Source organism: Coturnix japonica, chromosome 4 (assembly GCF_001577835.2).
Source record: "Coturnix japonica isolate 7356 chromosome 4, Coturnix japonica 2.1, whole genome shotgun sequence".
Taxonomy (NCBI): Eukaryota; Metazoa; Chordata; class Aves; order Galliformes; family Phasianidae; genus Coturnix; species Coturnix japonica.
The window spans coordinates 42,565-55,919 of record NC_029519.1 but is presented as its reverse complement, the minus strand read 5'-3'; the positions used below and the strand labels follow the sequence as shown (position 1 = coordinate 55,919).

General features: G+C 40.6%; 1 protein-coding gene across 2 annotated transcripts in view; it reads left to right on the top strand.

Moving 5' to 3' along the window:
* The window catches only part of LAS1L (LAS1 like ribosome biogenesis factor), a 29,650-nt gene that overhangs the window by 14,034 nt on the left and 2,261 nt on the right, over positions 1 to 13,355 (top strand). For both annotated transcript variants that reach the window (XM_015860089.2, XM_015860087.2), the window contains 5 exons: positions 927 to 1,012; positions 1,972 to 2,187; positions 2,794 to 2,929; positions 3,356 to 3,729; positions 5,923 to 6,064. In XM_015860089.2, coding sequence (XP_015715575.1) covers positions 927 to 1,012; positions 1,972 to 2,187; positions 2,794 to 2,929; positions 3,356 to 3,729; positions 5,923 to 6,064 — 954 coding nt within the window. The remainder of the gene's footprint in view (positions 1 to 926; positions 1,013 to 1,971; positions 2,188 to 2,793; positions 2,930 to 3,355; positions 3,730 to 5,922; positions 6,065 to 13,355) is intronic.

The window sequence follows — 13,355 nt, the reverse complement described above, 5'->3', positions numbered from 1 at the left end:
GCACTTGGGCCGGAAGAACCCCAGGCACCTGTACAGGCTGGAGGAGTTGTCCTTGAGAGCACTCGCTGAAAAAGACCTAGGGTCCTGATAGATGAGAAACTTAACATGAGCCAGCATGCGCTCTGGCAGCCCGGAAAGCAAATGGGATCTGGTCCATCAGGAGAGGGGTGGTCAGCAGGGTAGGGAGTGATCGTCCCTCTCTACTCTGCTCTTGTGAGCCCAATCTGGAGTACTGTGTCCGGTGTGGAGCCCTCAGTACAAAAAAGATATGGAGATTTTGGAAAGGGTCCAGAGGAGGGCACAAAGATGATCAGGGGGCTGGAGCACCTCCCCTATGAGAGACAGGCTGAGGGAGTTGGGTTTGTTCAGCCTGGAAGAGAAGGTTGCGGGGTGACCTCATTGCAGCCTTTCAGTACCTGAAGGGAACTTACTCCCAGGAGGGAGTAAACTCTTCGAAAGGGCTGATAATAGCAGGACTAGGGGAAATGGTTTTAAGTTGAAGGAGGGAAGTTTAGGTGATGTTAGGGTAAGTTCTTTACTAGAAGGGTGGTTAGGTCCTGGAACAGGCTGCCCAGTGAGGTTGTGGATGCCCCGTCCTTGGAGGTGTTCAAGACAAGGTTGGACGGGGCCCTGGGCAACCTGAATCTAGTAATGCGTTATGTTTGGTGGCCCTGCGTAGGCAGGGGGGTTGGAACTACATGATCCTTGAGGTCCCTTCCAACCCGGGTAATTCTGTGATCCCAGCTGAAACCAGGACATCTTTCTGAATCTACCCAATAGGAAACCAGCAGAAAATGCCTTAGAACAAGCTACTTCACTTCCACATAGTTATAGTTGGGTTATGAATGTGTTGGAGAACTGGTGCAAGTGGTGTTTTGATATGTGAAGGACTAAATGGCATCAACTGGACTCTGTGATTGTTCTAGGGAGACAGTGGCGGAAGTTCTTCTCGGCGATGGCTTTCTCACTCCAACAATGGATTGTCTGAATATGTTAAATATAAAGTATGAAGGTGAGTGTTTTGGGAACCGCTTAACTTGTGTAAAAAGTGTATGGCCAGTGTTACAGCCAGTTCTGTTCTTTTTCATCACTATATTGAAATCCATAGTTCTCTGCGTAATTTTTTTTATTTTTTTTAGGTCCTTAAACATCTTTGAGCTTTTTTGGAGACCCCTCTATGGACATGCTTAGCTATTTCATCTGCATAAATCTCATTGTTATGGAAGCGTAACTCTTCAGCACTGAATGCTGCTTGGCTGCCGTGTTTTTCAAAGCTTGCTTGCTTGTCTTCCTGTGTCTGCAATAGTTACTTATTTAATCAGCTCTCTGTAGTTGCTTTTTACACTGAAGATATGAAACAAATATATGTATATATATTTTTGAGTCTCACATTATTAAGTGCATCTCAGTTCCACGCTTCTATCCACTTGGGTGGAGTTGTGTGGGTTTTCTGCAAAAGAATTAAGGAGCAATATAAAATAACCAATTGTTTATCTTCCTGAAAACATACCTCAATGCCTGCCAAAATACTTCCCAAGAATGATTTCAGATTTCATTGGCTACGTTACAGTAGCAAACTTGTAGCAGATTCTTGATTCTGTGTTGTTTTGCTCTTTGTGCTTTCCCTTGGTAAGTTATTCTGAGACAGAATAGCTCTTCATTATGTATGAAGTAGACTTAAACTGGCAGGAAATCAGCAAAGCAGAGGTAGATGTTCCCGTGATTTACCATTGTATCTTTTGTTTTTGTTGGACTATCCAGTTTATTGTTGGTTTGCTTACCTTAATTTACTAACAAGAGAAAATAATAGCTGTGCATTCAATGATGATCCAAGAAAAAGGAAAGAAGGTAGTGATCTCAGCGCAAACTACTTTACTTTGAGACAAAGTCACACAACAGCTCACAAAAAAAAACCCAAACAGTAATTTTTGGCTTATCTTTTTTCTCTTTTATTTTCTCTTATTATTGCAGCAAATAAAGAGGTATGGCAGTTCAAAATTCCTCAGACATTTTACTGCATCTGGCAGCCCTTGCTGACAAGCATCCTTTCCCGAAGTTTTACACAGACCCTAATAGACAAAATGTTCACGAAGTTGAAGGAGTGTTCTGACTCTTCAGATCTCCAGTCTCAATTCCTGATCAACTGGATTTCTGAGATGCTGACTAGCATTGCTAGGGTTAACATTGGTGAGTATGTCTGGGGTTTCAAAACGAAGTAGGCATCTCTTCTGTGCCATTGCAGGAATAAGGAGAGCTTTATGAGTCCTTGAGATTGTAAGTGTAATAACATAATTATTACATTTTTCATATTAACTGAGAGCTTTCATCATTGCATTTCTTATACCTTTTTAACTCGCAACATATGTCTGCCATGTATTTCTTAGCAGTAGTTTAAAATGTTTTTTGTAACATTACTGTGGCTTCCTTATAATGTGAAAATCCAATTTCTCCTATGAAAGATCAGTCCAGTACTTGCAGGAATTAACAGTAAGACATAACAAATAAATAGTACCATACTGACACAGCTCTGTATCTTACCTATGTGGGATATTATGCACAGAACAAGCGTGGGAAACTCTTCCCCTCCATTGTTGCCAGATATTGTGAAGCTAATCTAGCTGTTAGTGTGTTGGCAAGTCCCTTATAATGGTCTTGATGTCCTTGGTCAGCATATCTGGTCTTGGACTTTAATTAGAGTGCCAGCTTGTTCGAGGATAAGAGCTCCAGTAAAAGGGCACAGGGATGATGTGTGTGTTTTTATGAAGTTTGACAGGATTGTGTTTCTCTTTGAAGGGAAGAAAAGACGTCGCTGTAACAAACAAGCATACATGAAGGAACTGTTCCTTCAAAAAGTTCCTTTGCAGTGGGTAAGACTGATTGATAAGTGCTTGGAAGCTCCCTGCTGGGCAACCCCACACCTCCTCCAGCTGTAAGTTTGATTCTGTGATCTAGAAAAGGGACAGCAAACAGCACTTTGTAACAGCTTTGGCCAGATCTCCTGTGTTATGATGATTTATGACTGTGTTCCTTTCCCTTCCTTTGCATCTAGTAGAAATCATGGCAGATGTATGTGAAACCCCACTTGTTGTTGCTTATCTCCCCTGGAGATTCTACAAAGAGATGGAGGACAAATTCAGAAATTCAGTTAGAAGTATCCTAAGTCCTTAATTTTAATCACAAAGAGGGTGTATTCCAGCATCCACTGTGTAGGAATAATCATATTTGCCTCTTAATTGAGATAAGAATGAACTGTTGTAGAGGAAGCTTAAACTTAAAAGGCAGCTCTGCTTGATAGATTTCTATCTGGAATCTCTTTTTGCTATTAAGATTTTTACATTGCTCCTTTCTTTTCTAGGATCTTCACAAGCATGCGACCTCGTTTGCCACGTTCTTCGCGAAAGAACCTTCTCTATCTTGCATCCATTTACACAGAAGAAGGTGGCCCTTTGTCCCCTCCAGGTCTCTCTTTGGACTACAGCAAAGAGCCAGTTTACACTATAGAGAACCTACAGTGGAGGACTAGGCTAGAAAATCAGGTCAAAAGTGAAGGGCAGACTATAGAGAAACAAGATCTACAAGAGAGAGATGATGGTGTAGAGGAGGTAGAAGAGGAGGAAGAAGAGGTAGCTGAAACAAATCCTTTGGAAGGACTTGCTAATCCTAATAACACAATGGCTATTGCTGAGAAAAAGACAGAGCTGCAAGGGTCTGCCTGGCAGATTATTGCAGGTAAAAAGTGATTTCATAAGACTTAATATTCCAAATCCCTTGTAACTGCTTTATCCAGTCATCTCCTTTATGTGCAAGTATCATCTCTCCCTAAAAGCTCTTAAAATACTGTTGTTGTTGTTTTTTTTTTCCAACTTTTTTTAATTGGGCTTTTTCAAACTTGGTGTTTGTATCCAACTGATGGGACAGCACCAATGTCAGTTGGGAATGGCAAAGAAAATGGAGATATCTCTTGGAGTTTTGTTTGTCAGATGAAGGGTATTTGAAAGCAATATTTTGCAGCACTGGAAAACACCCGTCATGCTTTGTAAGATCCATGCTTCAAGTAAATTGTATTTATGACATAATGGCCAGCAAGAAATGGGAGCAGTGCAACAAGTCTGTAGAGTGAATAAATGGTTTATTTGGTGTTCTTTTAGCTTCAGCCTGGTAGCTCGTATTTTCTTTGAGATGGAGCATTCTGTAGCTAAGAAAATTTTTGGATGAGTGGTTTATAGAGGGACTTCTTTTCTGGAGACTGAGAAAGGAGGTTGGTGTATAGGAGTTGGAGGCAAAGTGGTGTTTAAAGGAAGAAGGACAGCGTAGTCTTTGGAAGACAGTGAGTGTACTACACTCAGAGGAAAGATTTCCTGAGTTAAAAAAGAAAAAAACAAAGTGGATGTGGGGTAGTATACAATCATAGAATGGCTTGGGTTGGAAGAGACCTGTCTCATTCCAACCTCCCTCTGTAGGTAGGGTGCTGCCCGCAATATCAGATCTACCTAAGCTGTTCAGCTTAGTAATGCTGATGTGAGCAGCTTGTTAAAGGTGGAGTTTTGAGCAAAACTGTCTTCTGTTTCAGTGGCTGGTTCAGAGCAAGGAAAAATGCTGAAAGAATGCACGTTTTGTCCCAAGCCACTTGATTGTCCTGAAGATTGTGTTTATGTAGTTGGCTGTGGGTAAACTGAATTTGTGTTTGAATGACAACGAGGATGTGTAGTTACCATCCAAACTACTTGAGAACTAAAACCATGACAGCTCTTAGTATACAAATTATTTACAATAAACCCAGTGTCTGGGTTTATAAACAGATTAAGTGAAACGGTCAGAGGCTGACTTGGCCAAGTTTATATTATCAGGGATCTCAAATCTGTGTGATTATTGCTGGCTGTCTTTGGAGTGTTGTATTTTTTGAAGTCTTCTGTCTTTTGATCATTACTGCACTGCTAGTTAGTGTTCTAGAGATAAGCGTTCTGAGACAAGGGGAGCAAGGGGGGTTTAAGAAATCTTACAGTCAAAACAGAGATATGTAATTTAGGAAGGGATTTCTCTTTTGGGTGCTACCTTTTAAATTTTGGTACTGCTATGTAAATAATGCATAAGGGAATGGGGTCTCTGATATCAGTTGTAATGTACAGCTTCTGGCTCCCTCTAGAAGCCAAAGCTAAAAACTGGAGTTAGAGAGAGAAAACAGCAGTGTTGATAAATAGCACAATTTTAAGGACATTATCATGTTGTGTTTCTTTGCCACCTCATCCCAGTCCATCTGCCTGCCCAAAATTGCTTTAATGTTAATCATATTTCCCTACATTCTGCTTTTGTGGCTTCCATTCCTCTTCAGTCAGTGATGATACTGTGTGGCTGCTAGTCTCAGCAGTGAGATGCTTGGTCACACTGGAGGAATTAACTGCTCTATGCTAAAGGTGCTGTTTTGTCTCTTCGTCTGTGTACAAATATCTATTTCCATTTACAGGTGTATGCACAGTAAATATTTGTATAAGCTTTTGTGAATTTTAAATTGGTATGTGGAAATCAGTATGTCAGTTTCAAACAAAAGCATCCTTAAAGGAGGGATGTAAGTATTGTGGTTTGCTCTAGAATAACCTGAGGTTTCTTTTAATGGCCATTGCCTCACAGTTGTTTGGATAAGGAGTGCTGAATAAATTGTGTGATATTACCTGACTCCAGATGTGTTCCTACCTTCTTATATGCTATGGTGACTTTCTTTGAAAGAGATATTAAGGTTATAAAGGAAATTAATTAAAACTATAGTTCAGATTTGTTACTTTTGAGTACCTGAGATTCTTCATTTTTGCTGAGTTGCATGAAGCAGTGTTTTTGGATTTGTAGTGAGTCTTGCTTTTTGAAAGTCTATCTGGTTAGCTTTGACTTCAACGTTATGTGCTGTGTTCAATGTGCTGTGTTTTTACTCAGATGAAGTGCAATGGAAGGACTTTCCTCTCGGCAGACTCCCAGGTCAGACAGATGACCCTGATGGTCTCATGTTGGATAATTATTCCATGATGTCTCTGCTTGATCAGCCAGTGAGAGATGAGTGGAAGTCTTCTACTACAAAGTGAGTAATGGGTGTGGGCAGAACTCTGTCCTTAAGCTATGAAATGTATTTATTTATCTATGCCTTGTACTGTGATGTGTAAAAGTCAGGACTAGTTTTCAGACTATTACTTCTGTAGTAGTTTGGCAAAACTATCTGAGTGTTTCTAATATCTACTGACTTCTCTTCACACATTCATTTTTCAAGTAATATGTGTCCTTTATAATGCTGATGTAATAGCATAGTAGTCTACTCTTTGTGCTGTGATGATAACTTTTGCTGCTGCCCGGTGTTGTTGCTAAGATACGGTCTGCTGATCCTTAGAGTTACTAACCTGCAAGTATGGAGTTTTGGAAACCAAGTGCTAAAAGCTGGTGCAGAGTCTGCCCAGTGAATACAGTGGGATGGATAACTTTAATAGGAAGAACTGTGGTCTTGCCAGACTAGAAGCCTCCATACATTCTTACTGACTGTGGAGAAGTCATGCAGCCTCCCCCAGTATGTCTTCTTAGACTAGCTGGACTTGTATAGGAAGGGAGAGTCATTCTAAAATGCCCTGTGGTCTACTGAAGAACTTTGAGGTGTGCTAGTGGGAAAGCCTGAAGATGAAAGTACCCACTGAAAGTGGTTGGCAGCAAATTACTTTCATAACCCAAAGAAGGAGTTGGCTGATTGTACCCCAATGTGCCATGACACATTTGGCATCAGCTAACGCAAACTTTCTTCTGTGTGCTTGAAGTGAATGCTTTAGTATGCTGTCCTACACTTGTAAGGCTTTTATCACTGCAGTTGTAGCTATTCATGCTATGGTTAATCCTCAGTGATAGAAACTCTCCCTGTCCTCCTCCACTGAAGGAACTCAAACCCAAAAAACTCTTGTTTGTGCGGTGTAAGCCTGACAGTGGGCTTGATTTGTCGGTGTAAGGACACAATGTGACTAAAATTACTGCTTGCCGACTCAACAGTATCATAGGATGTTACTTCATGAAACTGTATCAGTCATTCTTTCTACCTGAAAGAACATACCCAGCACACACCTGTTTTCAGCTCCTCCATCTTTTTCTGTCATCAGATCTGAGAGGTGCTAGTTATAATTCCTGCTAAACATTCTCTTCTGGAAATGTAGTTCTGTTTTGCAGTTCTTGAGACTTTTGCACTAGCTGAAAGTTCAATACAGTGGAATCAGTGGTGATCAAAAATGTGCTCTCCATCTTATCTTTTGATGAGGCTGGCTCATGTTTATAATTTTCATTTCTCCTTCTCATCTTTCTACAAGAAACATTGTGAGATATTGCTTCTTGGTGCTTTGGAAGTTAACACAGCCTCAGCAGACTTGAAAACTTAGTTTCTATTAATGAGAATCAGATCCTCAGCCACAGCATGTTTGCATTGCCCAGTGACCTTATCAGAGCCTCAGCTAGTAATTTAACTTGCAGATCTCCTCACAAAAGAAACAGAGGTTGTCATGGAAATAATGGTAGTATTTTGTAAGGCTTTAGTTGGATCATCTCTGTGATTAAGTGATGCATGCTTAGTTAAACAGTTTCATTGAAGATGTTTTAATAGGATCATTTTTTCACTCTTAGAAGTCATAGAATCTTGGATACTATTAGTGGTCAAATCAGTTTCACCACATACACCATAGCGGATGGCCTTATGTGTGTTTTAAACAAAGAGGCTCTTCAAAATATAAGTGCATAGTAGTTATTCTATTGAACACTTGATAGCATAACTTCTTAATCAGTCATTCTTTCCTTTTGGAAGATGAGCCCAATCTGGTAGCTTCCTAAGGAGAGTGTGATTAACAATGACAGTCATGCAGACTGGGGCTTTGCAGTGGGAAGAGCTATTGCATGTATTCATACTTTCACATATTCAGAGTTGTCTTCAGAGTATTTTCCAGTTCTGAAAAGCAAAGCGTCCATAGTGGAGGGTCACTAAGATGATCAGAGGGCTGGAGCACATCTCCTATGAAGAAAGGTTGAGGGAACTGGGCTTGTTTAAACTGGAAAAGAGAAGGCTCCGGACAGACCTCACTGTGGCCTTTCAATACTTGAATGTAGTGTATAAGCAGGAGGGGAAATGGCTGTGTACAAGGGTTGATAGTGATAGGACGGGGTTATGGTTTTGTACTGAGATGGGAGGTTTAGTTTAGATATTAGGAGGCAGTTTTTCACTCTGAGGTGGTGATGCACTGGAACAGGTTGCCCAAGGAGGCTGTGGATGCCCCATTTCTGCAGGGATTCAAGGCCAGGCTGGATGTGGCTCTGGGCAGCCTGGGCTGCTGGTTGGTGACCCTGCACACAGCAGGGGGTTGGAACCGGATGAGCACTGTGGGCCTTTTCAACCTGGGACATTCTGTGAGTATGATTCTGTCCATCCTCTTGATGGACTAGTCTGCTCTTTAGTCAGTTCAGGCTTGAAGTGGGATAGGCTGTTGCTGAGAGGGTATATTAAAATCATATAGATTGCTATATTAAAAAAAAAAAGACATTATCCTTTTCTAATGCTCCAGACAGTCCAGATGTTTAACGAACTACTTAGCTACAACACTTCTACAGGATACAGAACCAAACTGACTTCTCTGCTTGTTAAGTTAGTTATCCCTTTTGAATCTTTGTGAGTAGTGTTTCTTGCTGACCTATACTTTGGTCATTGTGTATTTCCTGTCAGGCTGTAAAGAGAGTTGGAAAGCACTCCTCATAGTTTATCATCTCCAAAAGAAGAATAAGTCTATAGTAGATGGGGGGAGGGGGAAGATTCCGCATAAGAACCCTTTGATGTCAACCAGCTGTGAGTCATATTGCTTGCAACGTGTTCCATATTGGGAATAAGACAAGTTCCTGGAATTTGCAGAACTGCTTCTAATCCGCAGAACCCCAGCACTCAGTGTAGTCACAGATTACATGATGCTTGATGTCAGAGACGTCAAGTCAGACAGCTTTACACTTGAAGTTTAGGTAGTTGAAATCACTGATTTAGAATACAGAGCTGCAGCAATCAGCACTATTTGCATCTAGCCAACAGGCTTTGACAAGAGGTAGATTTCGTAAAGTTTGTCATTAGTTCAGTTGATTTGGCTGTGCACAACAGTTAGAATCATTATTACGAAGACTGTAATGAAGTGCATATGAAGTAATAGTATTCATTGTTTTTGTTTTAAGGTGCTACTTGAAGCCAGCTGTAGCATGTGCCCTCTCTGACTTAAATGTTGTAGGTATCAGGTGTTCTTCAGTCCCACTGTTTCTTGGAGTAGTTTCTAAAGCAGGAAAGTGATCATCCCTCTGTACTCAGTTCTGTTGAGGTCACACCTTGAGTACTGTGTTCAGTTTTGGGCCCCTCACTACAAAGAAGACACTGAGGCCCTGGAGTGTGTCCAGAGAAGGGCAATGGAGCTGTGAGGGGTCTGGAGCACAGGCCTTTTGAGGCTGAGGGAGCTGGGATTGTTTATTCTGGAGAAGAGGCTCAAAAGGCTTTACAGGTCTCTACTGCTCCCTGAAGGGAGGTTGTGGTGAAATAGGGGTCAGCCTCTTCTCCCGTGTTACTAGACTGAGTAGGTATGGACTCATGTTGCACCAGAGGAGATTCAGGTTGGACATTAGGGAATGCTCCTTCTCCAAGAGAGTAGTCAGGTGCTGGAATGGTCTTTTCCAACCTTGGTTATTCTATTATTTTAGAGTTAAAAGAAATCAAAAGTTATCTAATGATTTCAGTTTATGCTCTACAAAGGAATCCTTCCAAATATAATCTTTATATCATACCACCAATGTAGGTGTTAAAGGAGATGTAATGGGACTGTACTAAAGGCTGGACTGAAGTAAACAGCACACATTACTCAGTTTATTTGTTACCTAAAAAACCCCACGCTAAAAGCAGTTGAAGTGTTGGCAGTTGTACAGTACTCACAAGCAGTAGCTGAGTGCTGTGATTAAATAGTGACTTTTAAATGAAATTTTCAGTCAGACCCTGATGAAGTGTGAGATTTTGTGACATCAGAATAAAAATGATGTAATTATTTGAACTGGGTGGGCATTCAGTGGTAATATGAAATAAGAGATTTTGAGGAATAAAAAGCTTGGAATACACATAATTTATTTTAAAACACCTCTTTCTCATATGTAATTTGTCAGGGGTGTTTCCTGGCTATGCACTAGGTGCCCCGGTGTGTGCAGTGGTTAAAGACGCCGCCATGCAACACTGGGGCCCGGGGTTCGAATCCCCCCTGTGGCGCAAGTGGTAGAAATGCCACTCTGCTACACAGAGGCTCGAATCCCGGGGGCTGGACTCGATGATCTCTAAGGTCCCTTCCAACCCGCATGAAACTATGAAACTATGAAACACATTGGAAGGTCAGGTTTGTACTTTGTTATAAACTACCCACAATGTGCAGGCTTAAAAAAATGTGTAGCTGTGGAGTTGCTTTAGCTTAAAAGTGATAACAATATTCATACTGATGGTTAGGTACTGAAATAGGTTCTTATACTTACAAATAACAAAGAAGGTTAATTTGTAAGCTGTTTGAAGTTTACTGTTTTATTTTTCAGAGAGTGAGTCATTACTTATCCTTTTTTTTTTTTTTTGGCAGTATTCTCTAGGTTTTACTTTCTAGGACTCAAGATTCCATTGCTTGCAGCAGATTCCAAGGGCTCCTTGCTTCTGGGGAGTTGAGGGGGGTGAAAGGAAGTGGCATATTGCATAGAACAGATGTAGGTCTGTACACATGAGAGTAACGAATGTTGCTATAGGGGAGAAAGAACTGTCAGCCTTTCGATGATTTCTAAAAGGTTCTTCTGCTCAGGTAAAGTATATGAATTTCAGCTTGATGTTGGCCTTGATTTGGAGAATTCTCTTCCTGTAACCAGATCAGAAATGCATCCAAAGCACACAGCTCTTCTGGTCCTGGAAGAGGCAAATTCTTGTTCACATGTGTCAAAACACTCCTTTTGGGATCCACAGGTGGACAGTTGGAAGGACATGTCCTGTTTTGTTGTTTTTTTTTCCAGTTTCTTAGTCCTTATCTCATAGGTAATAATTATTTGGTGCATGTATGGAGAAGCAGGTGGTGACATTAAGGAATTTGTGACTGAGTGGTTGATGTAGGTTGTTAATATTTTTATGATTAGGAGATCACGCCATTTTATTTCATAGTGCAGAGTATTAGATTGCCCTAGAGAACATGAAACCTTCCTGTCCAGCTAACAAGAGTGGAATTACTATGGTGATGCTTTGCTAAGAGTCTTTTGCTGTTGTTGCCATGGAACTAGCCACTGGTGAAACTGATTACACAAGCTGTTTTATAAACCTTGCTTTAGGGGAAGGAGAAAAAAAAAGCCTGAGCCAGCACTAAGCATCTTGCAATAAGAAGTGAGGGTGTCATTCACTTTTTACATACAGTATTCAGTTCTCCCTGCATCCTGTATTAAGTAAAGGAGGAAGAGGGAAAGTGACATGCAGAATGCAACAGATGTCCTGAAGGAATAACATAAGAGCTGATTTGTGCTGCAGTGCAGTGCTTTGATTGTTAGAGAAGCAGAATGAGCCCCCACTAATTGCTGCATTGCAGACTTGCACAAAGTGTGTTGCCTGGCCCATGTAGCATAAAAATTCTTTTTGAACTCTTACTGCAGAGAAACATAAAGCAATTTATAAAGCAGGCAAATAAGGAATTATCTTGCTAACCCAAGAGTTCTACTTGTAGCAGCAAGACAAGCAAATGAGATGTACACAGTGAAGGTGTTAACCTGGGCACTTAAAGTAGAAGTCATACCAATTTCTTCTTTTTGTGGGCTTTTCTTTTTATGACATTTTGAAAATAGTCTTCTGCCTTGACTGCTGGATGCTTTTTGTACTTAAATATGAAACAAATTTGATGTTGAAATAGCTACAGAGGAAGAGAACTTTGTTTCTGAAATTTAAGAAGGGGCATTTAGCTAAGAGCATGTAATTAACCCTGTTCTGTTCTAAGCAATGTCTTCAGTGTTATTGCTTGTGATTATTTTTTCCCTTCCCTTAAGACCAAGCCATTGGATGACAGCAATCACTGTGAATAGATGTACTTTGATGCAGCGTTGAGCATGATGTAAGCTGCTCATAGGCATGTGGTGACGCTCCATTTGTTCATCTAAAGATTTCCTTTAAAAACAGTAGAAATCGTGTAGTGGCATTAGAATTATGCAGTGACCTGGTTTAGAATACTGGTTTTTGGGTTTTTTTTTTCCCTAGAAATTTAATAATAGGCTTAAAGCCTGGGACAAATTTGAATCATAGAAAACAGAGTCCTCTAAGAGCAGAAAAGAGTGTATGCAGATAACATTTTGTATCCTTTAAAAGAAGTTTTTAGCACGCTAGGTGTAGTTACTAGCAAATTGTTTGAGTTGGGTCATTCTGAGTTTCAAGGGTATTTAACTCTGGAATAATTTATCTAGAGAACTTCTGGGGTCTCCATCTTTGGAGGTATTCAGAACCCACTTGGATGTTGCGTTGGGGCAGTGTGTTTTAGATAGCCCAACCAGAGGGATTGTCTTTACAGTCTTCAGAGGTACCTTTCAGCCTCAGTGATCCTATGAGAAGATCTGTGCTTGCTTCTCTTCCTGCTTTCTCAGTGAAAAGTGAGAATAGGAATAAACTGCTAAAGCAGTTTCAGTAATAACATACAAACTAAATGTCCAATGCATTTAACCATTCCTGTTTAAAAAAGTTTGAGGTATTTGTATGAACGGTTAACCCTGTCTTTTGGAATGCTGCTTTTCAGTAGTGTATTTGAGGACATACAAATTAACCACAAAGGCTGTGAGATTAAGAAAAAAACAAACTTTCTAGTGCACGCATTTTATTGTTCCTTACTGCTTTTGTGCCGTTTCTTGCATCATCTAGTTCTGTCTACTTGAACAGCAAACATGGATTCTTTTTCAAGGACTGGTAGATAGGTGCTGATGTCCCTTTGGGCATGCTCAGGGGTATCTAGGATGCTCAAATGCCCACCCACTTCTTTCCCTTTTTCACCATCAGCTTCATCACTGAAACCCCACTTTGGAAGATTTCCATTGCTTATTAGGGCCATACTGAGCCACTTCTTAAAAGCTATGTCTATGGAACTTGAGTAAAACAGCCTTTCATTTTTGAGGCAAAAGGCAAAAGTTACTCCTGCACTTCTCATGAAGTAGAATCATGGAGGCAGAAGATAAAAGTATTCTATTGCATCCCCAGTGCAAAATTATTGAGGAAAAGCAAGACTGTGTACCCACTAAAGCTGAAATGGGAAGTTTTAGAGCTATCGCTTACAGATCCTTTTTGCTAAACTCATATATTGGTT